The sequence below is a fragment of the Tursiops truncatus genome, chromosome 15 (genome assembly GCF_011762595.2).
Source record: "Tursiops truncatus isolate mTurTru1 chromosome 15, mTurTru1.mat.Y, whole genome shotgun sequence".
NCBI lineage: Eukaryota > Metazoa > Chordata > Mammalia > Artiodactyla > Delphinidae > Tursiops > Tursiops truncatus.
The window spans coordinates 23,554,660-23,581,607 of NC_047048.1; the positions used below are offsets into that span (position 1 = coordinate 23,554,660).

General features: G+C 38.6%; 1 protein-coding gene across 4 annotated transcripts in view; it reads left to right on the forward strand.

Annotated features, from left to right (window-relative positions):
* The window catches only part of SMG1 (SMG1 nonsense mediated mRNA decay associated PI3K related kinase), a 97,666-nt gene that overhangs the window by 62,877 nt on the left and 7,841 nt on the right, over positions 1-26,948 (forward strand). For all 4 annotated transcript variants that reach the window (XM_033839563.2, XM_033839564.2, XM_033839561.2 and 1 more), the window contains 27 exons: positions 81-311; positions 421-598; positions 1,261-1,422; positions 2,200-2,417; positions 2,719-2,873; positions 4,517-4,739; positions 7,215-7,461; positions 7,890-8,119; positions 9,012-9,260; positions 9,749-9,887; positions 9,967-10,076; positions 10,206-10,424; positions 11,690-11,880; positions 12,611-12,783; positions 12,933-13,212; positions 13,665-13,937; positions 14,165-14,399; positions 14,562-14,788; positions 17,096-17,246; positions 17,349-17,538; positions 17,734-18,203; positions 20,532-20,669; positions 22,030-22,182; positions 23,627-23,806; positions 24,753-24,980; positions 25,922-26,133; positions 26,295-26,401. In XM_033839563.2, the coding sequence (XP_033695454.1) occupies positions 81-311; positions 421-598; positions 1,261-1,422; positions 2,200-2,417; positions 2,719-2,873; positions 4,517-4,739; positions 7,215-7,461; positions 7,890-8,119; positions 9,012-9,260; positions 9,749-9,887; positions 9,967-10,076; positions 10,206-10,424; positions 11,690-11,880; positions 12,611-12,783; positions 12,933-13,212; positions 13,665-13,937; positions 14,165-14,399; positions 14,562-14,788; positions 17,096-17,246; positions 17,349-17,538; positions 17,734-18,203; positions 20,532-20,669; positions 22,030-22,182; positions 23,627-23,806; positions 24,753-24,980; positions 25,922-26,133; positions 26,295-26,401 (5,569 nt within the window). The remainder of the gene's footprint in view (positions 1-80; positions 312-420; positions 599-1,260; positions 1,423-2,199; positions 2,418-2,718; positions 2,874-4,516; positions 4,740-7,214; positions 7,462-7,889; positions 8,120-9,011; positions 9,261-9,748; positions 9,888-9,966; positions 10,077-10,205; positions 10,425-11,689; positions 11,881-12,610; positions 12,784-12,932; positions 13,213-13,664; positions 13,938-14,164; positions 14,400-14,561; positions 14,789-17,095; positions 17,247-17,348; positions 17,539-17,733; positions 18,204-20,531; positions 20,670-22,029; positions 22,183-23,626; positions 23,807-24,752; positions 24,981-25,921; positions 26,134-26,294; positions 26,402-26,948) is intronic.

Below are 26,948 nucleotides of genomic sequence, written 5' to 3' on the forward strand. Positions count from 1 at the left end.
GTTAGGAAAATCACGTACCTTTCTCCCTTTTTTAATTTGTGCCCAAAAATAGCAACTTTTTTTGCCCTATTTTTCTTCAGGATGAAGATATAACACTTCAGATAACAGAAAGTGAAGATAATGAGGAAGATGACATGGTTGATGTTATCTGGCGTCAGTTAATATCAAGCTGCCCATGGCTTTCAGAACTTGATGAAAGTGCAACAGAAGGAGTTATTAAAGTGTGGAGGAAAGTTGTAGATAGAATCTTCAGCCTGTACAAACTATCTTGCAGTGCATATTTTACCTTCCTTAAACTCAATGCTGGTCAGGTAGGTAGCACAGTGTTCTGTTAGGAAAGTTTATTTGCAATTTCTTTTCTCGTAGATGGAAGCAGTATTCTGAATTGTCTTATTTTTTCCTTTTGTTTTTCATCCTTAGATTCCTTTAGATGAAGATGACCCTCGGCTACATTTAAGTCACAGAGCAGAGCAGAGCACGGACGACGTGATTGTGATGGCCACGTTGCGATTGCTCAGATTGCTTGTGAAGCATGCTGGAGAGCTTAGGCAGTATCTGGAACATGGCTTGGAAACAACACCTACTGCGCCATGGAGAGGTGATAGTCTAAATGTTTCAGGAAAAATTATTTCTGGGTAGAAGATAATAAGGCTGTTGAAAAATAATAGTTCCCTGGACTTCCCTGGAGGTCCAGTGGTTGAGACTCTGCGCTTCCACTGCAGAGGGGCATGGGTTCAATTGCTGGTCAGGGAACTAAGATCACACATGCCAAGTGGCGTGGCCAAAAAAAAAAGTTCCTCTATGTTTACTATTTGAGTGTGTTATGAAATAGCTATATTAGTTCATAGGACACTCTGGACTGCTTGTTATACCACTTCCCTCCCACCTTTCAGAGAAATGGAAGGCTGAGAGGCGGAAGCTTTTTATATACAAAAGGAATTTTGGAGAGAGTGGTAAGAATAAGTTTCAAAAACTTTCATATACCCTTTGAAAAAATTGTCTGTTTCTGCCTTCTTTTACAGGCACTCACGAAAATATATTTCTCTATAACATTTTTGAATTGCTTAGGATTTTGATTATAGCTCTGTACCCTGACTAAACCTGCAAATCAAGAACTATTGTGTATGGTTCTTTGCTATCACAGGGAGAAATTTGAGGTTCTTGGAACTTATGCTGACATATATCAAGTTTTATCCTTTTGCCTCCACCATGTTGACTGTTTTTAATAACTTTAAAGTATTTTTCTTTCTTATCCTGAAGGAATTATTCCACAACTTTTCTCACGCTTAAACCACCCTGAAGTGTATGTGCGCCAAAGTATTTGTAACCTTCTCTGCCGTGTGGCTCAAGATTCCCCACATCTCATATTGTATCCTGCAATAGTGGGCACCATATCGCTTAGTAGTGAATCACAGGCTTCAGGTAAGGAATTTTAAAATACTGCTACTTTAAGTATAAATGAGTTTGCAAACAATGTTTTATAGGTAAAATTTTTTGAGCTTTATGTTCCAGAGTTGATAGAGTTTGTAATTTTTCCATAATAATAATAGTAACAATAATAACACCATTTATTGAGTGAGTAACTACCATGTCTGGCAGTAGGATGTGTGCTTTACATGATATCTTCAGTCTCACAGTAACCCACCAAGGCTTGGAGAAATCTCAGGTTCACCTAGCTGAATTAACTGGCAGACAAGGATGGAAAATAAGTTCTGGGCTCTGGCTGGGGGAACACTTTATTTGTTGAGACTCATTTATTATATTTTCCCCCATTTATCTTTTTTTTTTTCGGTACGTGGGCCTCTTACTGTTGTGGCCTCTCCTGTTGCGGAGCACAGGCTCCGGACGCGCAGGCTCAGCGGTCATGGCTCATGGGCCCAGCCGCTCCGCGGCATGTGGGATCTTCCCGGACCGGGGCACAAACCCGTGTCCCCTGCATCAGCAGGCGGACTCTCAACCACTGTGCCACCAGGGAAGCCCCCCCATTTATCTTTTATTAGCTTATAATATTAATAAATATAGAAGCTGAACTTGTAAAAAGGCAAAATATCCATGATCTTTGGTCAGCTTAGTGCACAGAAGGCAAAATTAGTTAAATGAGTGCTCTGGGATCAAATACATTATTGATGTTTTCCCTAACTCAACATATGCACATGGAGAAGTATCCAAATTATACCTTATTCTCCCATTTCACTTTAGGAAATAAATTTTCCTCTGCAATTCCAACTTTACTTGGCAATATTCAAGGAGAAGAATTGCTAGTTTCTGAGTGTGAGGGAGGAAGTCCTCCTGCTTCTCAAGATAGCAATAAGGATGAGCCTAAAAGTGGATTGAATGAAGACCAAGCCATGATGCAGGATTGCTACAGCAAAATTGTAGATAAACTGTCCTCTGCAAACCCAACTATGGTGTTACAGGTACAAAAAAACCAACTCATATGTTTTAAAATAAATTTTTATTGTCACCACCCCCCCACCCAAAAAAACTCACCTAAAAACTAAACCCATAAAACTGTTACAGAAATATTATTCAAGGAGTAAAGCTTTTAAAATAACCAAAATTGGTTTTATAAATCTTTACTGATAGAATCACTGATCAAGGTTCTCTAATTGGTTAATGAACAAGATGCACACATTTCACTTGCAATATCCAGTGTTTGCAGAACTGTGCTGTGTGTAGATTTGTAGATGAGCATATTTGGATGTGCCGTGTGTGCAGGTTCAGATGCTCGTGGCTGAGCTGCGCAGGGTCACTGTTCTCTGGGATGAGCTCTGGTTGGGAGTTCTGTTACAGCAACACATGTATGTCCTGAGACGAATTCAGCAGCTGGAAGATGAGGTGAAGAGAGTCCAGAACAACAATACCTTACGCAAGTATGTTTTCATATACTTACACTCCAAAAACATAGCTGCCTCTTTTTTTTTTTAATGTAAAATACATATGAAGTTTGTCATTTTAACTAATTTTAAGTGTACAGTTCAGTTGCGGTAAGTACATTCACAGTGTGATGTCCAGTTCCAGAACTTATCCATCATCCCGAACATCTCCGTACCCATTTAATAGTACTTCCCTTCTCCCCTATCCCCAGCCCCTGGTTACCACTATTTTGCTTTCTGTCTTTATGAATTTGACTATTCTGAGTACTTCGTGTGACTGGTATCATATAGTATTTGTCCTTTTGTGTCTGGTTTATTTCACTTATCATAATGTTTTGAAGGTTCATTCCATGTTGTAGCATGTATCAGAATTTCCTTCCTTTTTACTTCTAAATAACATTCCATCGTATGGATATACCACGTTTTATTTATGCACTCATCTGTCAATGGACACTTGAGTTGCTCTTGTCTTTTGGCTATTGTAAACAATGCTTCTATCACCACACAAATATCTGTTTGAGTCCCTGCTTTTAATTGTGTGTGAGCCAGTGGATTTGCTGGGTCAGATAGTAATTCTATGTTTAACTTGTAGAGGAAGTGGTAAACTAGGTTCCAATTTCTCCATACCCTTGCCAACATTTGTTGTTTTCTGTCTTTTTGATAGTAACATCCTAATGTGTGTGAAATGGTATCTTGTGGCTTTGATTTGCATTTCTCTAATGACTAATAATGTTGAGCATATTTTCATGTGCTTATTGACCATTTGTATATCTCCTTTGGAGAAGTGTCTATTTGAATCCTTTGCCCATTTTTGAACTGGGTTGTTTTACTGTTGTTGAGTTTTAGGGGCTCTCTAAATATTTTGGATATTAATCCCTTATCATACACATGATTTGCAAATATTTTACCCCTGTTTTATGCATTGTCTTTTTCACTCTCTTGAGTGAAAAAAATAGTCTTTTTTAAAAAAAATTTATTCCTGGCTGTGTTGGGTCTTTGCTGCACGTGGGCTTTCTCTAGTTGCAGAGAGCAGGGGCTACTCTTCGTTGCGGTACGCGGGCTTCTCATCACGGTGGCTTGTCTTGTTGCAGAGCATGGGCTTCAGTAGTTGTGGCACGTGGGCTCAGTAGTTCTGGCACACGGCGTTAGTTGCTCTGTGGCATGTGGGATCTTCCTGGACCAGGGATCGAACCTGTGTGGCCTGCATTGGCAGGCGGATTCTTAACCACTGCGCCACCAGGGAAGTCAAAAAAAAATGTCTTTTGATGCACATGATTTTTTAGTTTTGATGTAGCCCAGTTTATCAATTTTTTCTTTTGTTTTCTTCTAAGAGTTTTAAATAAAGCCTTAGCTTTTATGTTAAGGTCTTTGATCCATTTTGACTTATTTTTTGACATATAGTAAAAGGTAAGAGTTCAGCTTCATTCTTTTGTAAGAAGATATCCAGCTTTCCCAGCACCACTTGTTGAAAAGAGAAGGCGCCTCTTTTATATGCTGGATTTTTTGCAATGCTGTTTTTAGTCAGTTACCTTGCTTATATTTTATTACTTTATTTTGACTATTCTTTGATACTGTTTACTTACACTTGACAATTAAATTGTTCCTTGTTTGTATTGAACTCTTTACGTCTTTCTGGTCAGAGAAGAGAAAATTGCAATCATGCGGGAGAAGCACACGGCTTTGATGAAGCCCATTGTGTTTGCTTTGGAGCATGTGAGGAGCATCACGGCGGCCCCTGCAGAAACACCTCATGAAAAGTGGTTTCAGGATAACTACGGTGATGCAATAGAAAATGCCCTAGAAAAACTGAAGACACCATCAAACCCTGCAAAGCCTGGAAGCAGCTGGATTCCATTTAAAGAGGTACAGAAAAATCTCAAGAATGCTACTGAAATAGGAAATTCCCTGAGATGAAAAATTTAAGTAAGGGGACTCTTTTTACTTAGAACACAAGAGAACTTTCTAAGCCCATGGAAGGCAGCCAGTGGTCAGTTTCTTGTAAAGAATATAGAGAAAGGTGTTTTCTTCATTTTTAAGAATTTGAGGATGAGTGGGCCTAGGGTGGCAAACTTTAATCTACTGAGGGTTCACACCAGGGAAGAATATACTGTAAGAAATTAGACAAGGAGGAGCTGTGGCCTTGAGCTAAATACTGACTGCCTGCTATATTCTTCTCACAAAAGATTAAGAAATTTAATCTTGGACCTATGTAGTTTTTCTTGGTGGAATGGTATTCAGTATTTCTAACAGACAAAATATTCACACGTCACAACATCAATTTTTATAAGGAATTCTTTGACAGCAATTCTGCATAGCCTGTTTGAGGGATGATTAGTGTAATTAAATACTTGAGAATCCTTATTTTTTATGTTTTGGTCCCCTTAATTCTGTATGTTCTTTGGTTTTCATATGTTTCAGCAACAGCACCACTAGTTGGGGGAGCCTGTTTATTTATTTATTTAAAATTTATTTATTTTACTTTTGACTGTGTTGGGTCTTCGTTGCGGTGCGCAAGCTACTCATTGCAGTGGCTTCTCTTGTTGCAGAGCACGGGCTCTAGGCACGCGGGCTTCAGTAGTTGTGGCACACGGGCTTAGTTGCTCCGCAGCACGTGGGATCTCCCCTGACCAGGGCTCGAGCCCGTGTCCCCTGCATTGGCAGGAGGATTCTTAACCACTGTGCCACCAGGGGAGCCTATTTAAGCTACTTTGTAGCTTTTTTTCTTATCCCTTCTTTTCTTATCCCTTTCCTATATTGCTCTTAACTGATTTCATTAACTTTAGTAATGAAAAAACTATTAAAAGATATAGTGTAGAGACAAAAAATATACCTGACTTTAACTAGTAAATGCAAAATAGAGGAAACTAGAGGAAATGCTAAATTCAGGGGAAATGCCTTAGAAGCACAAGATAAGAGCACTAACATGAAGGATGAAGTTTATTATGTGTGGCCTAGCCAAAACTTGTTTTCTCGTGTTCCAGCAGTAGTTTCTTGCTTCTTTGTGTTCTTCTCAGTAAATCAACCAAGAAATCCAGAGGAGGAGACAGGGAGAATAGTTTTTTTTTTAATTGAAGTATAGTTGATTTATAATGTGGCGTTACTTTCTGATGTACAGCAAAGTGACTCTTTTATATATATAGACTTACATTCTTTTTCATATTCTTTTCCATTATGGTTTATCCCAGGATATTGAATATAGTTCCCGGTGCTATACAGTAGGGCCTTGTTGTTCATCCATCCTATGTATACTAGTTAGTATCTGCTGATCCCAGTCCTTCCCCCACCCCCACCCCCTTCCCAGGGGGAGTACTTTTAAAAAACCCCGTGTGTGTGTGTGTGTGTGTGTGTGAAATAAGTCATAGAGAAAACTTTTAGAAGTCCTATGTCCCTCCATAATTATATCTCCCTTTCCACAACCACTGCTCTGAATTAATCATTACTTACTTAAACAGTTTTTATTGATACATTTCTAAATGGTATATTGTTTAGCTTCTCCTGTTTTTGAATTTCATATAAATGAGATTATATTGTATGTACATGCATGTGTTTACCACTTCCATAATTGATGGATCAGCATTAGGTTTTTGTTTTTGTTTTTGTTTTAATGTCATCCATATTTTGTATACAGCTGAACATTGATAGATTATGGGACAATACCACAGTTTATCCTTTGTCCTGTCAGTGGATACTTGAGGTGTTTCCAGTTGTCTTTTTCCTTTTATGAACAAATGTTGCAAAAGATTGATTTAAAAATTTTCACATGAAAGCAGAGCCCAGAGTTCATTAAATCAGGTGTAGATTATTGAGTTAGCTACAAGTAGAGATACAGCTATACATGATCCACTCCTGTGAATTATAAGAGATTGTGTGTTTTTCTGCATACTTAAAGTAGTCAGAGCTCTAAATTGTTACCACATTTTCAGATGGCTTCCTTAAGTGTGTGTCTACCTGACAGCCAATAGCTGGCTATATCTTTTGCTCTACTGCAAAGACTGAAGTGACTTGTTTGGGCATTGATTGGACATAGCTTAACAGTGGGGAATTTGCTACAAGCCTTGAATTTTGTGATCACAGTAGTGATTTCTTTCCATCTGCTATGATTTCATTGCATATTTGTACAGAGGAGGTGGGAGAGGTCTGAACAAAGTAGAAATCACCTAGAGCATATCAGCACACCAGTGTTTCCCCTCCCAGGATGGCCTGAATATGTAACATCAAATTAAATGTAAGAACTAGACAGGAGGTGTTTGTATTTTAAATTTATCTTTAAGGCAGATAGAATGGAGAAGAAAATAAGTGTTGTAATGGTATTGTAAACTTTTCCTATCTTAAATATAGATAATGCTGAGTTTGCAACAGAGAGCACAGAAACGTGCAAGTTACATCTTGCGTCTTGAAGAAATCAGCCCGTGGCTGGCTGCCATGACTAACACTGAAATTGCTCTTCCTGGAGAAGTCTCAGCCAGAGACACTGTCACAATCCACAGTGTGGGTGGAACCATCACAATCTTACCTACCAAAACCAAGCCAAAGAAACTTCTCTTTCTCGGATCAGATGGGAAGAGCTATCCTTATCTTTTTAAAGGTGAGATTTAAAAGAAGAACATTAGTCTGATTATTAACACTGTGTGTGTGAGTGTGTGTGTGTGTGTGTGAGTGTGTGTTAGGATTGTTTTAGGTGAATATCTATATGTTGTGAATAGCCTGGAGTATCCTGTATTTTGATAGAAGTAGTTGGAGGCTGTGTAGTATGATTTTCCATTGCTTCCTCTCTTCTTGCTTATGAACTTACAGAAGCAGGGCAACTGAGGTACAGCTAATAATGCTAGTATCCAATACCTTGTGACACCAGAATGTTGTCTAACGCTCTCATTGTGCTTCTTTGGCTGTCACTTCTTGACTGCTGTTGCTAATTGAGAGGAGCACAAAAAAGTGGTATGTTTCCAGTCCCATCCCATTGCACTTCACCCCATCTGGTCACCTACTATAGCTACTTTAATTTTGTTTCCATAGGATTGGAGGATTTACATCTGGATGAGAGAATAATGCAATTTCTGTCTATTGTAAATACTATGTTTGCTACAATCAATCGCCAGGAAACACCCCGTTTCCACGCTCGACACTATTCTGTAACACCACTAGGAACTCGATCAGGCCTAATCCAGTGGGTGGATGGAGCCACACCCTTATTTGGTCTTTACAAACGATGGCAACAACGGGAAGCTGCCTTACAAGCACAAAAGGTTGATTAAAATTAAAATATGTGCTTTTATTTGAATGTTAATAAACAAGTATATATATTAGTCTGTTCTCTGTTACATGTGACATATTTCTAGTCTTACTGCCCTTGAGGTTTTTTCCAAGTTTATAAGAGTTAAAGAAGGAATAGACACAACTTTAAATTTGGAGTTAATCACTGTGGCATCCTATTTTGTACCCGTGAAATTTATTACGATTTAGAACAGTTTTTTAGAATTCATTTAGCTAAGTAGCTGAGTGCTTAGTGTATATTACAGGAGTAGTACTAAGTACTACAGATAAGAAGATAAATTTCTAAAGTCACAACTTCAGGTTCCAACATCTAGACAAATAAAATGAATCTAAGTAGGGCAGGTATGGGAAGGAGCAAGAGTTTGAAAGGCTTCAAATTTTTTTAGGTAGGCCTAGGAGACTACAGAACAGGTACTGAGGGGGTGAATTGGAGGTGGAATTAGAGAAGGGCTATTTAAATTTTTGTCTAAGGTGTTTCTGAATATCTGTTGTTAATTTTACATTGATTAAGTCATATTGGTGAAGAATGAAATATGTGCAATAAATGAGTGATAAATTTTAAACAGAATTATATGTTACAAAGAAGAATGTAACTTGGATGTTGAGCTTGAATTGAACCTCAAGAAAATATAACAGTAGACAGAGTTTTCAATAAAGTAGTAATACCAAATTAAGAAAATGATATGTAGATTGTAAGAAAGATGCATAGTCCAGACGGCTTGGCTATTTGGTGGATGAGATTTAGCTAGCTAAGTAGAGAGTTCCGCTGAAAAACCAGTTTTTAAAATACTGCTTTATATTCAAGGTAATCTTTATCCTTATTTAAAGAAAGTTGATCTTTCCTTAAAAAAAATTTTTTTAAAGGCCCAAGATTCCTACCAAACTCCTCAGAATCCTGGAATTGTACCCCGTCCTAGTGAACTTTATTATAGTAAAATTAGTCCTGCTTTGAAAGCAGTTGGACTTAGTCTGGATGTGTCCCGACGGGATTGGCCTCTTCATGTGATGAAGGCGGTATTAGAAGAGTTAATGGAGGCCACGCCCCCAAATCTCCTCGCTAAAGAGCTTTGGTCATCTTGCACCACCCCTGATGAATGGTGGAGAGTCACACAGGTATGTGTTTTGTTTTAGACTATCATTAGTATTATTGTTTCTTTGCCTGCTTCCTGTCTTGTCTTGTTCACCTTCCTCCTGCCTCCCTCCATACTTGGTAGTTTGAGACCTGCATTTGAATCTTATATTACATTTATTTTTATGAGGCATAGCCATGACTGGATGAAGGCAGAATGGAGGGGATTATGGATTAAATGAAAAGGAGAATAAAAACTTTAGAAAGGGAAAAACTAGAGAGGCTGAAGAATAGTTCTGTTTTTTTAAACCTGCATTCTGATACTGATTAAGTTGGACCAACCTGTGTCGTATGCTGTTGCTCAGTGCAGAGTTTCTGTGACTACGTGCAGCGTCCCTGCAGAGCGCTAGCTGTTTATTTAGAAATAAGGGAGTAGGATTATGGAGGTTTGTAAATTTTAGAGAATCAAGTCCATGTTGGAAGGAAATTTGCTAATGATGCTTAACTTGCTCCCCCATCCCCTCTTCTTTAGTCTTATGCCAGATCTACTGCAGTCATGTCTATGGTCGGATACATAATTGGCCTTGGAGATAGACATCTGGATAATGTTCTCATTGATATGACGACTGGAGAGGTTGTTCACATAGATTACAATGTTTGCTTTGAAAAAGGTAAAATTAAAGACTTTTTATATGAGGGTCGAATTTATTTTGGTGAAAGGACAAAAATATAATGATTTATCTTTTCAAGGTAAAAGCCTTAGAGTTCCTGAGAAAGTACCTTTTCGAATGACACAGAACATTGAAACAGCACTGGGTGTAACTGGAGTAGAAGGTGTTTTTAGGCTTTCATGTGAGCAGGTATGTGGTTTTTTTTTCTCTTACACCTCTTAGTGTACCTGTTTAAATCAACAAATCCTTTGGAATGAAAAACTACATTTTAATGAGGAAACTTGTGGCAAAACTTAATTAAAAGTCTTCTGAAAACAGGTTCTACACATTATGCGGCGTGGCAGAGAGACTCTGCTGACACTGCTAGAGGCCTTTGTGTATGACCCCCTGGTGGACTGGACAGCTGGGGGTGAGGCCGGGTTTGCTGGTGCTGTCTATGGTGGAGGGGGCCAGCAGGCCGAGAGCAAGCAGAGCAAGAGAGAGATGGAACGAGAGATCACTCGCAGCCTTTTTTCTTCAAGAGTAGCTGAAATTAAGGTGAGGCCAATGATAATAAGTCATCGTCATCTTTTGGTTAATAGTTAACGTGTCCAGGACTTCCCTGGTGGCACAGTGGTTAAGGCTCCGCCCTCCCAATGCAGGGGGCCCAGGTTTGACCCCTGGTCCGGGAACTAGATCCCACATGCATGCCACAACTAAGGAGCCTGCCTGCCACAACTAAGACTTGATGGAACCAAAAAAAAAAAAAAAAAAAAAAAATAGTTAACATGTCCAGGGAATTCCGTGGCAGTGCAGTGGTTAGGACTCGGCGCTTTCACTGCTGGGGCCTAGGTTCCAGCCCTGGTCGGGGAACTAAGATCCCACAAGTTGTGTGGCATGGCCAAAAAAAAAAAAGTTAACATGTCCATAAAAAAGTTGAGTGAAACTTTTTCTTTTTTTTAAAAAATTAATTAATTTATTTTTGGCTGCATTGGGTCTTTGTTGTTGTGCACGGGCTTTCTCTAGTTGCGGCGAGCAGGGCTACTCTTCGTTGCGGTGCGTGGGCTTCTCATTGCGGTGGCTTCTCTTGTTGCAGAGCATGGGCTCTAGGCACATGGGCTCAGTAGTTGTGGCTCGCGGGCTCTAGAGCGCAGGCTCAGTACTTGTGGCAGACGGGCTTAGTTGCTCCGTGGCATGTGGGGTCTTCCTGGACCAGGGCTCAAACCCGTGTCCCCTGCATTGGCAGGTGGATTCTTAACCACTGCATCCCCAGGGAAGTCCAAGAGTGAAACTTTTTATAAAAATTGGTTTTGTACGACTGTAGTGTATAATACTGAAATGGCAGCGAAGTAAGACACAGTTTGCTGTGATCTTTCACTAAGAAATGCTCCCATGCAAAGACACACAGTCACCCTCACACATGGGAGGTGGGTTAATGATTTGAAAAAATTATACCTTTCTTAATAGACTGAAAAGTGTTTACCAATGACGGTTTTAAGTGTTCTTTACTTGGATAGCCTCCCTCCTTCTTGATTTTAATATCGTGGTAGCCAGTGATGCTAATCTTGTTTTGTGTGGCATGGTGGTAACTGCGTATTATTGTGGAATTGAGTCTTCATTTTATGGCTGTTTGAATTGACCACATTAGTTATCTTTGTAAAAATATGGGTGATGCCATCACACACACACACACCCCGGCTTTGTTGAGATTTAAGTAGAGTAACATGTGCAGAATGTCCTTCTAACATGATCCTTCTGACAGACATCATCATATCTCATAGTCAGCCCTATATAAGAATCTTCTTAATAATGTCTTTCTACAGGTGAACTGGTTTAAGAATAGGGACGAGATGCTGGTTGTACTTCCCAAGCTGGACAGCAGTTTAGATGAATACCTGAGCTTGCAAGAGCAACTAACAGATGTGGAAAAACTGCAGGGCAAACTGTTGGAAGAAATAGAATTTCTAGAAGGAGCTGAAGGAGTGGATCATCCTTCTCATACTCTGCAACACAGGTTTAAAACAAGTGTTGAACTCTTATTTCTAAAGATATGCCATTAAGGATAATTTTCATATTTTTGTGTAAACATTGTCAACTTGAATTAGAATTATTGCAGCAACTCAGATAAATAAAGCTCTCCCAAGGACTGCATTTTCAAAGTGTTAATAAAGCAGAATTCACTTAAATTTTCTGCTTTATTATATTTAATTTACATGTTTGAGTAACTATGGGAGATGGTGGACATGGTGGTTAGAACACTGAACTTGGATTCAGAAAACCTGGGGTTTGGTTTTCTCTCTGCGGTTTGTATCTGAATCCTTATTCATTTGTGCAGTGGATCTTGTCTGCTTGGCTGAGTTTTTTTGAGCATTAAACTAAAAGTGATCTAAGTGAATGAACCTTGCACAGAGCTGCTGCCCAGCTCAGTGAAGGGTGGTTAAATGTATAAGTGCCAAACACTGCCGGAGACGCTGAGATTACGGAGACCTATTAAGTCTCAGTCTTCCATACTTCAAATAACTCGTAACCCTGGCAAATGTGGTAGAATTTTATTTAAAATGTTGAGTGTAGTTAGGGAACTCTGTAGGGTCAGGAAAAAACAGAGAAGGAAAGGACATTTGAGCAGTGCCCTCAAGATTGAAAAGGAGCTTACCAGGCAGTCCAAGTATAAGCAAAATGTACTTTCAGGGTGATGAAAGTACACAGAAGAAAGAAGAGCAATCAAAAATTTTTCCTTCCATTAGGTATTCTGAACACACTCAACTACAGACTCAGCAAAGAGCTGTTCAGGAAGCAATCCAGGTGAAGCTGAATGAATTTGAACAGTGGATAACACATTATCAGGCTGCATTCAATAATTTAGAAGCAACACAGCTGGCAAGTTTGCTTCAGGAGATAAGCACACAAATGGACCTTGGTATGGGCTGACTTATTTTAGATATACATGTGAGCATGTGGGTTTTGTTGTTGTTGTGTTCGTGTGTGGAGTTCTGGTTTGTACTCCCTTTCAGTAACTGCTGATTTGAAATGGTTTCATTGTAATCAATGATTATCTTTTACCCAAAGGTCCTCCAAGCTATGTGCCAGCAACAGCCTTTCTGCAGAATGCTGGCCAGGCCCACTTGATCAGCCAGTGTGAGCAGCTGGAGGGGGAAGTCGGTACCCTCCTGCAGCAGAGGCGCTCGGTGCTGCGAGGCTGTCTGGAACAGCTGCACCACTATGCAACCGTAGCTCTGCAGTATCCGAAGGCTATATTTCAGAAACATCGAATTGAGCAATGGAAAACCTGGATGGAAGAGCTCATCTGTAACACCACAGTAGAGCGCTGTCAGGATCTCTACAGGAAGTAAGTTTGATCACTTTCCATTTTCTTTACTTCTCATTGGGACTGGAAGCAAAGTTGTGTTCATGTTTTTAATTGCATAGTATTCTATTTTTCTGAAAGAAATGGTTGATAGATGGAATTTAAATGGAGTCACTTTTCTCTTGGTTTTAAGAGGGTTTGAGCTCATGTTTTCCTTTAAAAGACAGTGTGTTTTTCCTAATTGATTAAAATGTATCCCAGTGTAAGCATGGTTGGATCAGGGTAAAGAGAGCTGAATTCAAATATTGATTCTATCGCTCACTAACAAGTTATCTTAGGAAGCTACTTTCGCTTTCGAGACCTTTTCTGTAAAATGGAAATAATGATTTCTACTCTTCAAGGTTTGAAGATCAAATGCAGTATTCCATATTGTCTTTTTTCGTATTTTGTAAGGCGTGAACTTTTTTTACAAGCACCTCTTTCTCTGTTTACAGATATGAAGTGCAGTATGCGCCCCAGCCACCCCCAACCGTGTGTCAGTTCATCACTGCCACTGAGATGACCCTGCAGCGGTACGCAACAGACATAAACAGCCGTCTTATTAGACAGGTGGAACGCTTGAAACAGGAAGCTGTCACTGTACCTGTTTGTGAAGATCAGTTGAAAGAAATTGAACGTTGTATCAAAGTTTTCCTTCACGAGAACGGAGAGGAAGGATCTTTGAGTCTAGCAAGTGTTATTATTTCTGCCCTTTGTACCCTCACAAGGTGAGTTAGCTGACCACATAGTGAGACCATTTCATTGTCTTGCGAACATTGATGCTTATGGAGAGTTCATGTGTCTTTTGTTTGATCCCAAACTTAAGGTATCCTTTTTCTTTCATTAGTCTTGCTCGGTGTAAGACTGCTTTATTTCCTTTCAGATTTTGAATATCCCATTTATGTGTGTTTAGCTAAGTCAGTTTCACTGTACAAATATTTATCTCATTTTTTAGACGTAACCTAATGATGGAAGGTGCAGCTTCGAGTGCTGGAGAGCAGCTGGTTGATCTGACTTCTCGGGATGGAGCCTGGTTCTTGGAGGAGCTCTGCAGTATGAGTGGAAATGTCACATGCCTTGTTCAGTTACTGAAGCAGTGTCACCTAGTGCCACAAGACTTAGACATTCCTAACCCCATGGAAGCATCTGAGGCAGTTCACTTAGCTAATGGTGTATACACCTCACTTCAGGTGAGTACTTCTAAATTAGCTTAAATTTTAGAAGTTTGTTTTCGGTATTGAACGTTGTGTTTCTCATCTATGGGTCCGAAAAGTGATTTTGACTTCCTCCCTTTTAATGCTGCTTTCTCTAAACTCAGAAAGCATTAAAATATGTTTCTCACATATTTATAGGAATTAAATTCAAATTTCCGGCAAATCATATTTCCAGAAGCACTGAGATGTTTAATGAAAGGAGAATACACATTAGAAAGTATGCTTCATGAACTGGACAGTCTTATTGAGCAGACAACTGATGGTGTTCCTCTGCAGACTCTAGTTGAATCTCTTCAAGCCTATTTAAGAAATGCAGCTATGGGACTTGAGGAAGAAACACATGCTCATTACATCGATGTCGCCAGGCAAGTGAATGCTAAGCTGTGTTCTCTTTTCTTGTGAAAGAGATGGGTAGCCAGATAAAAGTTTTGAGTTCTTATTTTACTGTAAGCTTACTTTTAATTTTCAGAGCAGATATATATATATATAAAAGCATTTATAAGTAATGTCTTTAAAAAAAAAAAACCTTTTATTTGGGGGAATTCCCTGGTGATCCAGTGGTTAGTACTGTGCGCTGAGGGCACGGGTTCAATCCCTGGTTGGGAGCTAAGACCCTGTGAGCCTTGAGGCAGGGCCAAAACAAACAAACAAAAAACAAAAAACCCTTTTATTTGGAAATAATTACAGACTCATAGGCAGTTGTGTTTAAAAAAAAAAGTGTGCAGGGAGGTCTTGTGTACCCCTCATTCCTCCTTCAGTGTAACGTCTTGCATACCTATGGTACAGTAGCAACACCGTGAAATTGACATCGGTACAGTCCACAGAGCTTACTCAGATTTCACCAGTTACACATGCACTCGTGTGTGTGTGTGTGTGTGTGTGCGTGTGTGTGTGTGTGTGGTTTTATCACGTACATATATGTATTCTTTTAGGGCTGTAGTTTCACCATACATGTGCACACACACAAAGTAGAGTGTGGTACTTTTTAAGCCAGCCCTTGGAACTCCATGGAAGCATCTGAGCCAGTTTAGTTAGCTAGTGGAGTATACACCTCATTTCAGATGAACACTTTTAAGTTAGCTTAAGTTTTATAAGTTTGTTTTAGGTATTGAACATTGTATTTCTTGACTCTTAAATCTAGGGTAACAATTTGACTTTGGAACCTGTAGAGGTTGGGCAGTTTCTCCAGCCATGCACTGTACCCAAAGCTAAGCCCTACCCTTTGTGCTTCGTGACTCAAGGCCTCTTTCTTTGGCATTCTGATGTCCAGTTCCCTTCAGAAGGTATAATTGAGAGAGTAGAAATGAATTGACCCACCATACTTCCTCCCATGGGAAAATTTCCAAGATACAAGAAAGTAGAATAGTAATGAACCTCCATTTTACCAACTTCAGTAATTATCTGTACCTGGTTAATCTCTCTCTCTCTTTCTTGCACCTGTTTAATCTTATTTAAATTGTACTGCTCCAGTTATTTTGAAGCAAATACCTTTTCATTCTTAAACTGCAGGAAGTATATATCTAAAATGTAAACTTATTTTTCTTAATTTATGGAGTCTTATTTCACCAAAAAAGGTAACAGCTCCTTAATGTTTTCTTTTATGTTGCATTAAAAATTTTCCTATTTTCTTGTTTCTTTGTAGTTGTTTTACCATAAAATTTAAAAAGTAACTGTAATCAGTATAGCATAAACATAAATGCCAGCCAAATAGTGATTTAGATTATTTGCACAAGAGCTTTATCATAAAATTTCTAACATTATTTTAAAACTTAGATGCTAAATCTATACACTTTTCTTCCTCACAAAATTTCAGCCCTTATTTTCCCTTAATATCTAATCTAGATTCCCTTTACTGTCAAATGGAGGAGTGTTTCCTTCCATGTATGCATTGGGTTACAGACTTCGTGTTTGATTCTGTTACAGCCTGTGTGTATCTTGTATTAGAGAAACTTTTTGGTAATCTCAAGTAAAACTTTATACCATCATGCAGCTCTTTTTCCATTAGAAATTTCTCGGGTAGCCTAAATTTTAAATTCTCTTAATAATTCCTGATAGTTTTATAGCTATTTATGTGTGTGTGATAAAGTTGAAAATCTAGTTAACATTAGTTTTACTGATAGTAGTCATAGGTACTGGGAATTGTATTTTTGCTTTTTTATATAAAATGTTTAGAATAGTGCTTGGATACATAAACACTACGTAAGTTCTTAATTTAATGATAATGTGAAAGGCAAATTTCTGAAGACCTACCTTCAAGCTATGCATTATTCGAAACTCAGCATGCCAAAAATGATAGGTATTTCCATTTACTGTCTGTAGCTGGCTCTGCCATGTGACAGTAGTGTGAACATACTTGACAACTTTTGCTAGGTCCACCGGCTTTAGAACTGTGTGATTCTCGACATTTAAAAAAAATATTGTCATTTTATATTATTTTACATTCTGTGTATAAAGTGAGACTGTAATACTTTATATAGTTCTTTTTAAAATGTCATAGTTCAAATTTGCATAAAATTTACTCACATTAATGATGGCTAATAACACTCCTTCCTTCATACAGAGACTTTTCCCCTAGACTCCATACACTAGCTGTAAGACTTGTTGATCTTACATTTTCCCCCAAATTTAATACTCTTCAGCGAGGGTTTTAACTCCCCTTTCTTTTCCTCTAGAATACTTCATGCTCAATATGGTGAATTAATCCAACCAAGAAATGGTTCAGTTGATGAAACACCAAAAATGTCAGCTGGCCAGATGCTTTTGGTAGCATTTGATGGCATGTTTGCCCAAGTTGAGACTGCTTTTGGCTTATTAGTTGAAAAGGTAAATATTGACATGGTTTTATGAATAATGCAAATGTAGGAAAGTAGTTGTTCAGTGTGTGAAGAGTGGAGAAGTGAACTTGCTTTTCTTTCATTTACATAGCTAAATAAGATGGAAATTCCTATAGCTTGGCGAAAGATTGACATTATAAGGGAAGCCAGGAGCACCCAAGTCAATTTTTTTGATGATGATAATCACCGACAGGTGCTTGAAGAGATTTTCTTTCTAAAACGACTACAGACAATTAAGGAGTTCTTCAGGCTCTGTGGTACCTTTTCTAAAACTTTGTCAGGTAATATTTCACTCTTAAACAAGCTGGGTTTAGTTGTGTAGTACTTTGGAGGGGGACAGGATAGAGTAGGCTTAATTTAATTGTAAATTAAATTAAAATACTAAGTTAATGCAATCTTCAAGTTTTTAAATAAGCAGCATTATTACCTTATTTTAGTGTTGCATGAAATACTGAAAGAAAAATTTCCTTTTTTAGGATCAAGTTCACTTGAAGATCAGAATACTGTAAATGGGCCTGTACAGATTGTCAATGTGAAAACCCTTTTTAGAAACTCTTGTTTCAGTGAAGACCAGATGGCTAAACCGATAAAAGCATTCACAGCTGACTTTGTGCGGCAGCTCCTGATTGGACTCCCGAACCAAGCCTTGGGCCTCACGCTGTGCAGCTTCATCAGTGCTCTAGGGGTAGACATTATTGCTCAAGTGGAGGCAAAGGATTTTGGTGCTGAAAGCAAAGTTTCAGTTGATGATCTGTGTAAAAAAGCAGTGGAGCACAACATCCAGATCGGGAAGTTCTCTCAGCTGGTCATGAACAGGGCGACTGTGCTGGCGAGCTCCTACGACACTGCCTGGAAGAAGCACGACTTGGTGCGCAGGCTGGAGACGAGTATCTCCTCCTGTAAGACAAGCCTACAGCGCGTTCAGTTGCATATCGCCATGTTTCAAGTTAGTATTTCTCTTTATAAAGGGGTTTTTCCTCAATGTAGGAATTTGAAAAACTGCGGGAATTAATACAGAACAGTATAAAGAAGAGAAAATTTTAAACTTCCTGAATTGTGCCAGCCCAGAGCAAACACCGAAATACATTAGCATTCCGGTGCTGTCTTTCCAATTATTCCTTGTTTCTCTTTTACGTAGTTGAGATCATTTTGTGTTCATGCTTTGTGTCCTTTGAATTAGTTTCCATCAGAGTTGTATGGTTCGTGTTTTCATTAAGGATTACTTGTAAATGTAATTTCTAACAGTTGAATGTGTTCGTTAGGTGGATATGCCTTCTGTACTGTCTAACATAATTATTTCTAAAGTGACTTCTGTTTCCCTGATTCTCTAAGCTCTGTGCATACATTGGTCATCACTTGGGAACTGTTTTTTAGAAGCCTGTTTTTGTCCTTGTTTGTTTAGAGGCAGTATGACAGGCTTTGGGGGAGTGAGATGGATTTGGATTCAGGTATATGAACTTAAGTTTAACTTCCCTTAAGGTCTGATTTCCTTACTTGTAGAATGGGGACAGTATCTCTCTAAAATGTTGATGACTGTGCAGGTTAAAAATGATGATTTGTGGGGCTTCCCTGGTGGCGCAGTGGTTGCGAGTCCGCCTGCCGATGCAGGGGACACGGGTGCGTGCCCCGGTCCGGGAGGATCCCACATGCCGCGGAGCGGCTGGGCCCGTGAGCCATGGCCGCTGAGCCTGCGCGTCCGGAGCCTGTGCTCCGCAACCGGAGAGGCTGCAGCGGTGAGAGGCCCGCGTATCGCAAAAAAAAAAAAAAAAAAAAAATGATTTGTGTAAGACACTAAGCACAGTATAAATTATAGCTATTTTTCTTCTTTCTTTATTTCAAATATAGGCTTCAATATTGTCAGTAGCTTCAGACAAGTTGTAACTCATGGAGTAATATTGGGGGACTACATTATCCTGGGATCTGTTTTGGCACAAACACTGGTTACTTTGTGTAACCAAATTTGTTTTCTGAAATGTATATAAAGCAGTTATATTTGGCAGTGTTACAAACCAGTTAATAACTTCATTTATATTGAAGCTACTTCCCAAGAGTGGAATTGGTGGGGCATGGAACCAGTGTATTTCCTTCTGTTTGCAGTTTTATCATTAGCTGTGTTCTTACCTCATAAGAAAAGTAATTTATTCAAATTCTGAAGTTGCATTTATTATATATTAACAGTTCTTCTAGCACATTGGGATTTTTTGGTATTTATTTTACTTCTAAAAAATATAATGTTGAGGGGCTTCCCTGGTGGTGCAGTAGTTAAGAATCCGCCTGCCAATGCAGGGGACACGGATTCGAGCCCTGGTCCGGGCAGATCCCACATGCCGCGGAGCAGCTAAGCCCGTGCGCCACAACTACTGAGCCTGCGCTCGAGAGCCCGCGAGCCACAACTACTGAAGCCTGTGTGCCACAACTACTGAAGCCCGCGTGCCTAGAGCCTGTGCTCCGCAACAAGAGAAGCCACGACAATGAGAAGCCTGCGCCCCGCGACAAAGAGTAGCCCTCGCTCACTGCAACTAGAGAAAGTCCGCGTGCAGCAGCGAAGACCCAATGCAGCCAAAAATTAAATAAATGAATAAATTTATTAAAAAATACATATATATATATAAAATGTTGAAAAGTTTTATTGTTTAATACATTTTAGAGTTTATTCCCTTAAAAAATTGACAACTATATGGAAAACATTATCAAAATCCTTCCAGTTTTGTTCATCTGAACACATTTTAAGCTGTAAGCACAATGTAACTTTTAAATTTTAACCCAAATGCCCCTTGGGCCTTCTGGGGCCACCTTACAGCATACAGGATGGCTTGATCCTCTGTCAGTAGTTACCTATGCCTTTCTGTCGCTTGTAGGTTCTCTGGAGAATTCTTTCTTCTGTGACTGCTGCCATTGCTTCTTTCAGTTACTTGTAAACTCCGTGCTGGGGAACTCTTCCCCTACCTTGCCTATTCCAACTTCTTAACTGGAGATTATATTTTAGGGGGATTGTGCAGCAGATTTTTACTTAGACTAGGAAACATCTTCAGAATTACTATTTAAATGTTGCGTATCAGTGATCCCAGAAATTTATCAGCCATTCTCTACCTCAGGAAATTTTCCACCTGGTTGATTCTTTTATTGTGTTTCTGTTATTCTTCCCTGCTCACCCCACCTTGCTGCAGCTGGGTTTTTTCCCTCTTCCCCCAGTCCTAAATCACACCTCCCCTCCCTTGTTTATCTAAAGGCCTTTTTCCTGCTCATTTTATTACATTTGTTTTTCTTTGAACAGTGGCAGCATGAAGATCTCCTTATCAACAGACCACAAGCCATGTCGGTCACTCCTCCCCCTCGTTCTGCCATCTTAACCAGCATGAAAAAGAAACTCCATACTCTGAGCCAGATTGAAACTTCAATTGCAACAGTTCAGGTGTGTTTTGTCAGATCCTCCTTCTGGTACATCTTACTTTTAGAAATGACCTCCACTGTGGTGAAGTGTTAGTGCTCTGTTGTTCAGTCTGTCCTTGGCTTCTAAGCCACAGGAACATAATACCTTTTCACTTTTATTTTTAATTTATATCTTTTTTTCTTACCCTCCGAAGTAACTGAATCTTAGCAGTATATTTTGAACCAAGAATAGAGATATACTAAATATTCCAAGTTTTTAATGAATTTGATATTACCATGCTTTTATACATTAAGGGGACCTTGGTAATGGGAAAAACTCGAATACCAAATTTATTTTCTGAAATGTATACAAAGCAGTTATATTTGGCTTATTATTAATATCCAAGAAGCTTAGGCATTTCTTTACTTCTATTGTGCAGTTACTTAATGGAATTTTGTGATGTCAAAGACAGCAGAACATTTTTCCAAACCATTTTTATTGACTATTTTTTGGTCATTTCAGCAAAATATTTAATCTCGCTTTCCTTTTTTAAATAAGAAAAACTGGTTTGATGATGGCTTTATATAATCTCTCTATAGTGAATATTCCTATATCTCGTACACTCAGTAGTAACTGACATGTTTCTGTTCTTTTTATAGATTAATACTAGTATAAAATCAAGTATAATCACTTTTATAATAATTAAAATTTTTTTAATAAAATTTTTCTGGAGCTCACTTCTTTGAAGATTGAAATACCTTTTCTCTACAGCATGTTAGTCCTAGTTTTCAATTTAGGAGAATGAACTCATGCCCTTTCTGATTTTAGAGGTGTATATGTGTGAGAGAAAGAAATAGGGGAGGGAGGGGAGAGCGAGAGCGAGAGCAAGAGAGAGACTATGAATGTGAATTCCTCCGCTCAAAACGTTGAATAAATAATGAAGCAACTTCGTTATATAGAATCTTCCTCGTCATGATAACCTGGCTGTATTTTTACCATTATTCGTAAATTTTTGCATTTGTGGGAATCTGATTTTCATCTTTCACAATCAAAAGTATAAATGGATTTTCTTGTAGATAGCACATATAGTGCAGTGGGAATTTGGTGTAGCAGGTGTTTTGTTTTAAGGACTATTTTATTTAAAAATGAAAGTGAAACTTCTTTCTGCAAATTTTAAGACAATAAACTGAAAGCCAATCCTTACCTATCCAAAACGTGTTTAGCCTTAAATATTCAACGTGAAATCAAGATTAATTCCAAAAGGTGACAGTTTGTTAAAGATGTTTTCTAATTTACTTATGCCCCATCCTACTTCTTTTGAATCTCTTGTATTTATATAAAATGCTCAACAGACAGGAAGTGAAGAGTGTCGTTTTCACTGAGATTCTGCTGGCTTTTATAGGAGAAACTGGCAGCACTTGAAGCAAGTATTGAACAGCGACTCAAGTGGGCAGGTGGTGCCAACCCTGCACTGACACCTGTACTACAAGATTTTGAAGCAACAATAGCTGAAAGAAGAAATCTTGTCCTTAAAGAGAGCCAAAGAGCAAGTCAGGTATAGGCACTCATGTGCGCCATTTTGTTTTCTGTTACAGGATTATATAATTGATTGGAAGTTACATGTGGGATAATTAGGAGTAGCTTGAGAGCCACTCTCTAGTTTACAGCACTGGGAAGAAGGACTGATAGGCCTTGGGGGAGAAAGATGGGGCATCCTTAGGCTGAGCTCACAGCCAGTTATTTCCCTAGACTCTTATTACCTCACAGTTAAATATAAGGTGGATCCAGCCTCTTGGAAAATAAAGAGTTTAATTACATATTTATCTAAGATTTTCCTTATATGCAACTATAAAGATTTGAATGTTATTTTTTCCACATGGCAATAAAATGTCTTAGGACCTTGTGTACTGCCAGAGGTTGTGGATTAACTTTGTTGTGATTGGGAGCAAAAAACAAACAAACAAAAACTACTATGTACTTTCTAATCAGGTGCAAAATTGGACTAATATGATTCCCATATCCCATATACCCATTACCAAAATTTAATAATTATCAACTTAAGCCCTACTTTATTTCCTCTATACTTCCTACTCCTCCTTCACATCCCATATTTAAGGAAATCCCAAATATTATATCATTTTATCTGTAAGTATTTCAATAAGTATAAAAATGAGAACTATTGGGACTTCCCTGGTGGTGCAGTGGTTAAGAATCTGCCTGCCAGTGCGGGGGACACGGGTTTGAGCCCTGGTCCGGGAAGATCCCACATGCTGCGGAGCAACTAAGTCCATGTGCCATAACTGCTGAGCCTGTGCTCTAGAGCCTGTGAGCCACAACTACTGAGCCTGCACACGTAGAACCAGCCCATGCTCCACAACAAGAGAAGCCACTGCAATGAGAAGCCTGCACACCACAACGAAGAGTAGCCCCCGCTCACCGCAGCTAGAGAAAGGCCATACTCAGCAACGAAGACCCAACGCAGCCAAAAATAAATAAATTTATTTTTTTAAAAAAAGAGAGAACTATTTAGGAACACAGTCACAATACTATTGTTGTACCTTAAAAGATGTGCTTAATATTGTCAAATATCCAGTTAGTGTTTTCTGATCTTTATGGTAAAGTTAGGCAGGAGTAGAAGCAGAAGGGGAACATTTCAGTTTGGAATTCAGACACAGCACGAACAAATTGCAGCTGAATATCATAACAGTTTTAGTATGGAGTAAAATATCAGTTAAAAAACAATCGTGCGGAAGATAATATTTACCTGATTCTCCTTAGGTGCTTTTGGCCATCTCAGTCTTAACAGCATCAACCAAAAAATGTTCATTTATTTAGCTTTTATAAGGAGTAGGTCTGTTTCCCACAAGAGTCATACATTCATACATTTTCAGGACCTGGTCCTGAATTCTGGAAATCAATAGGTAGTATTTTTTTGTTTTCATTAATTGCAAATTTTTTCTTCATTGTGGTGGTTCCACTCTTCTTTTTCGTCTTCACAGGTCACTTTCCTCTGCAGCAATATCATTCATTTTGAAAGTTTACGTACTAGAACTGCAGAAGCCTTAAACCTGGATGCCTCATTATTTGAACTAATCAAACGGTGTCAGCAAATGTGTTCATTTGCATCACAGTTTAACAGTTCGGTCTCTGAGTTAGAGCTTCGTTTATTACAGAGAGTGGTAAGTCTTGAATCTTGGTGGGAGTGAAGAGATTGGGTGATTAAAATAAGACCAACTGTATGCCCTCAAAATCAATTTAATACATTCACTCACTACTTTACATTTATTGAGCATGTACTGTATATGAGATGTTATGAGGGGGTACCGTGATGATTAAATCTTGCTTTTCGCCCCCAAGGAACTTATTTACACAAATAATACAGTGAATGAAAAAGTGAAAAGAACTCTCAGAGTTACAACTGGAAGTACTGTGGAGGTTCGGAGGGGAGGAGAAAGACAGTGTGTAGCAAATGACTCAGATGCTCTGAAAGTAGGGTAGCAGACAGAGGGCTAGTGGAAGATGAATGCTGGATTATCAGGTTGATAAATTCGGCATTTCTACTTTGTGGGAAGGCTTTAGACTATGTATTACGAGACTCTGGTTTCATTTTAAAGAGTGATTTAGGGCTTCCCTGGTGGCGCAGTGGTTGAGAGTCCGCCTGCCGATGCAGGGGACACGGGTTCTTGCCCTGGTCTGGAAAGATCCCACATGCTGCGGAGTGGCTGGGCCCGTGAGCCATGGCCACTGAGCCTGCGCGTCCGGAGCCTGTGCTCCGCAACGGGAGAGGCCACAACAGTGAGAAAGAGTGATTTACAGTGGGTTTAGTTTCCCGGATATGGATCATCTTTGTTATTCCTTAGGTTTCTTAGGTTTTCTTAGGTTTTAAACTTTAAACATTTATGCCCTGTATGATTATGCAGAAAAGGTAAAAATCTTAGTCTGTATTTTATAGATTGTTTATTATTGTCAAGCAGTGTTTTGTAGGTAATTAATTCATGACTCAGCAACTGAGGTTCTTTGTGTTGCGGCTTGAGTTATGAATGTCTTTTGAGATGATGATGAAGAAAAGAACCTTATATTATTCTGGCTGATACTTAAAATCAAACAAATGCTTATTCTATTTAGGACACGAGTCTTGAACATCCTATTGGCAGCTCTGAATGGCTTTTGTCAGCACACAAACAACTGACCCAGGATATGTCTACTCAGAGAGCAATTCAGACAGAGAAAGAGCAACAGATAGAAACGGTCTGTGAAACAATTCAGAATTTGGTTGATAATATAAAGACTGTGCTCACTGGTCATAACCGGCAGCTTGGAGATGTCAAACATCTCCTGAAAGCAATGGCCAAGGTAAGACTAATACCATTGACACATAATTACTCCCCCCTTTTATAAAATTACAAACAGTTTTATTTATGAGAAAAAACCCTAATTTCTCTCAGGTCATATTTCCAGTTTGTTTGTCACTGAGTTAATTTGTGTTTTCATCAACTATTTTGTTTTAAGCAGGTAGTAAGTATAAGTAGTATTCTGATTTTGTTCACAGAGAAACCGGGGCTTAGAGAAATTGATTTATCCAAAGTCATATAATTTATAGTAGAGCTGAAACTTGAACCTAGTCTCACAGAGTATTTAGATCTCTAACCTCTCTTGCACCTCCCTACCCAAACTTGTATAGTTTGCTTCCAAAATAAATGAAATATCTTCCCTCTAGTACAGAATCTAGATAGTAAGGAAACTGAATCCCCAGAAAAGGCTGCGTTACTTCATCATCACAAAACAGTAAATCATTTCCTTTTTGGATTTTTTTTTTTTTTTTTTCCCACATCACGTAGCTTGCAGGATCTCCACTAGGGATCGAACCCATGCCCCCTGCAGTGGAAGTGTGTAGTCCTAACCACTGGACTGCCAAGGCATTCCCTGGATTTGTTTTTTTTTTGTTTGTTTTTTTGTTTGTTTTTTAACATCTTTATTGGGGTATAATTGCTTGACAATGGTGTGTTAGTTTCTGCTTTATAACAAAGTGAATCGGTTATACATATACATATGTTCCCATATCTCTTCCCTCTTGCGTCTCCCTCCCTCCCACCCCTGGATTTGTTTTTCATTGGAGTTTTTATTTGTGCTGGAAACAAGATTCCTGTGGAAAAGGAGTTAAATTGTAATAAGCATATTATAAACACATTGGTATTTGAAAAACACGTATTACCTGTTATCCAAAAGGTGATGGTTTTAAGAGTAATTACTGAAGCAAATACCATTTTTCTTGATCATTAACATACTGATTCTAGGATGAAGAAGCTGCTCTGGCAGATGGTGAAGATGTTCCCTATGAGAACAGTGTTAGGCAGTTCTTGGGTGAATATAAATCATGGCAAGACAACATTCAGACAGTGCTGTTTACATTAGTCCAAGCTATGGGTCAGGTTCGAAGTCAAGAACATGTTGAAATGCTCCAGGAAATAACTCCCACCTTGAAAGAACTGAAAACACAAAGTCAGAGGTAAGAATGCCTTCTGGCCTGAATTTAAAATATAAGCAAAACATCTGGTAGAGTAAGTTTGTTTATTTAATTCATTTAATTTTTTTTCAGTTTTGTTCATATTTATAAGTAGCTATTTGCTAAAGCATATCATAAATGAGCCATTTTATTTTATATTTCAGTGTCTATAATAATTTAGTGAGTTTTGCATCACCCTTAGTCACCGATGCAACAAATGAATGTTCGAGTCCAACGTCATCTGCTACTTACCAGCCATCCTTTGCTGCAGGTAAGACTCCCCTACTTCAGAAGAACCTGAATCTTGACCTGTTAATAATCTACACATAGATGCTAAGATGTTTAATGAGTGTCTAATATGTTTCTAGTCATCACCTTTTTAAAGGGTTTCCTTAATGAACCTATTTACAAAGCAAATTGAGTCACAAATGTAGAAAGGGGGAGAGCGGGAGGAGGGATAAATTGGGAGATTGGGACTGACATATACATAATGCTATATACAAAATAGATAACTAATGGGGACCTACTGTATAGCACAGGGAACTCTACTCAGTACTCCGTAATGACCTATATGGGAATAGAATCTAAAAAAGAGTGGATATATGTATATGTATAACTGATTCACTTTGCTGTACAACAGAAACTAACACAACATTATAAATAACTATACTGCAATTTCAAAAAATTAATTATTTAAAATAAAGCGTTTCCATAAACTCTTGTCATATCTCAAACTGAACAAATTCTGGCTTAATTTTAAAAGTACTTATTGTTAGAGAGTAAAAATACCGTGTGTTCAGATACTCTCTAAATAATTT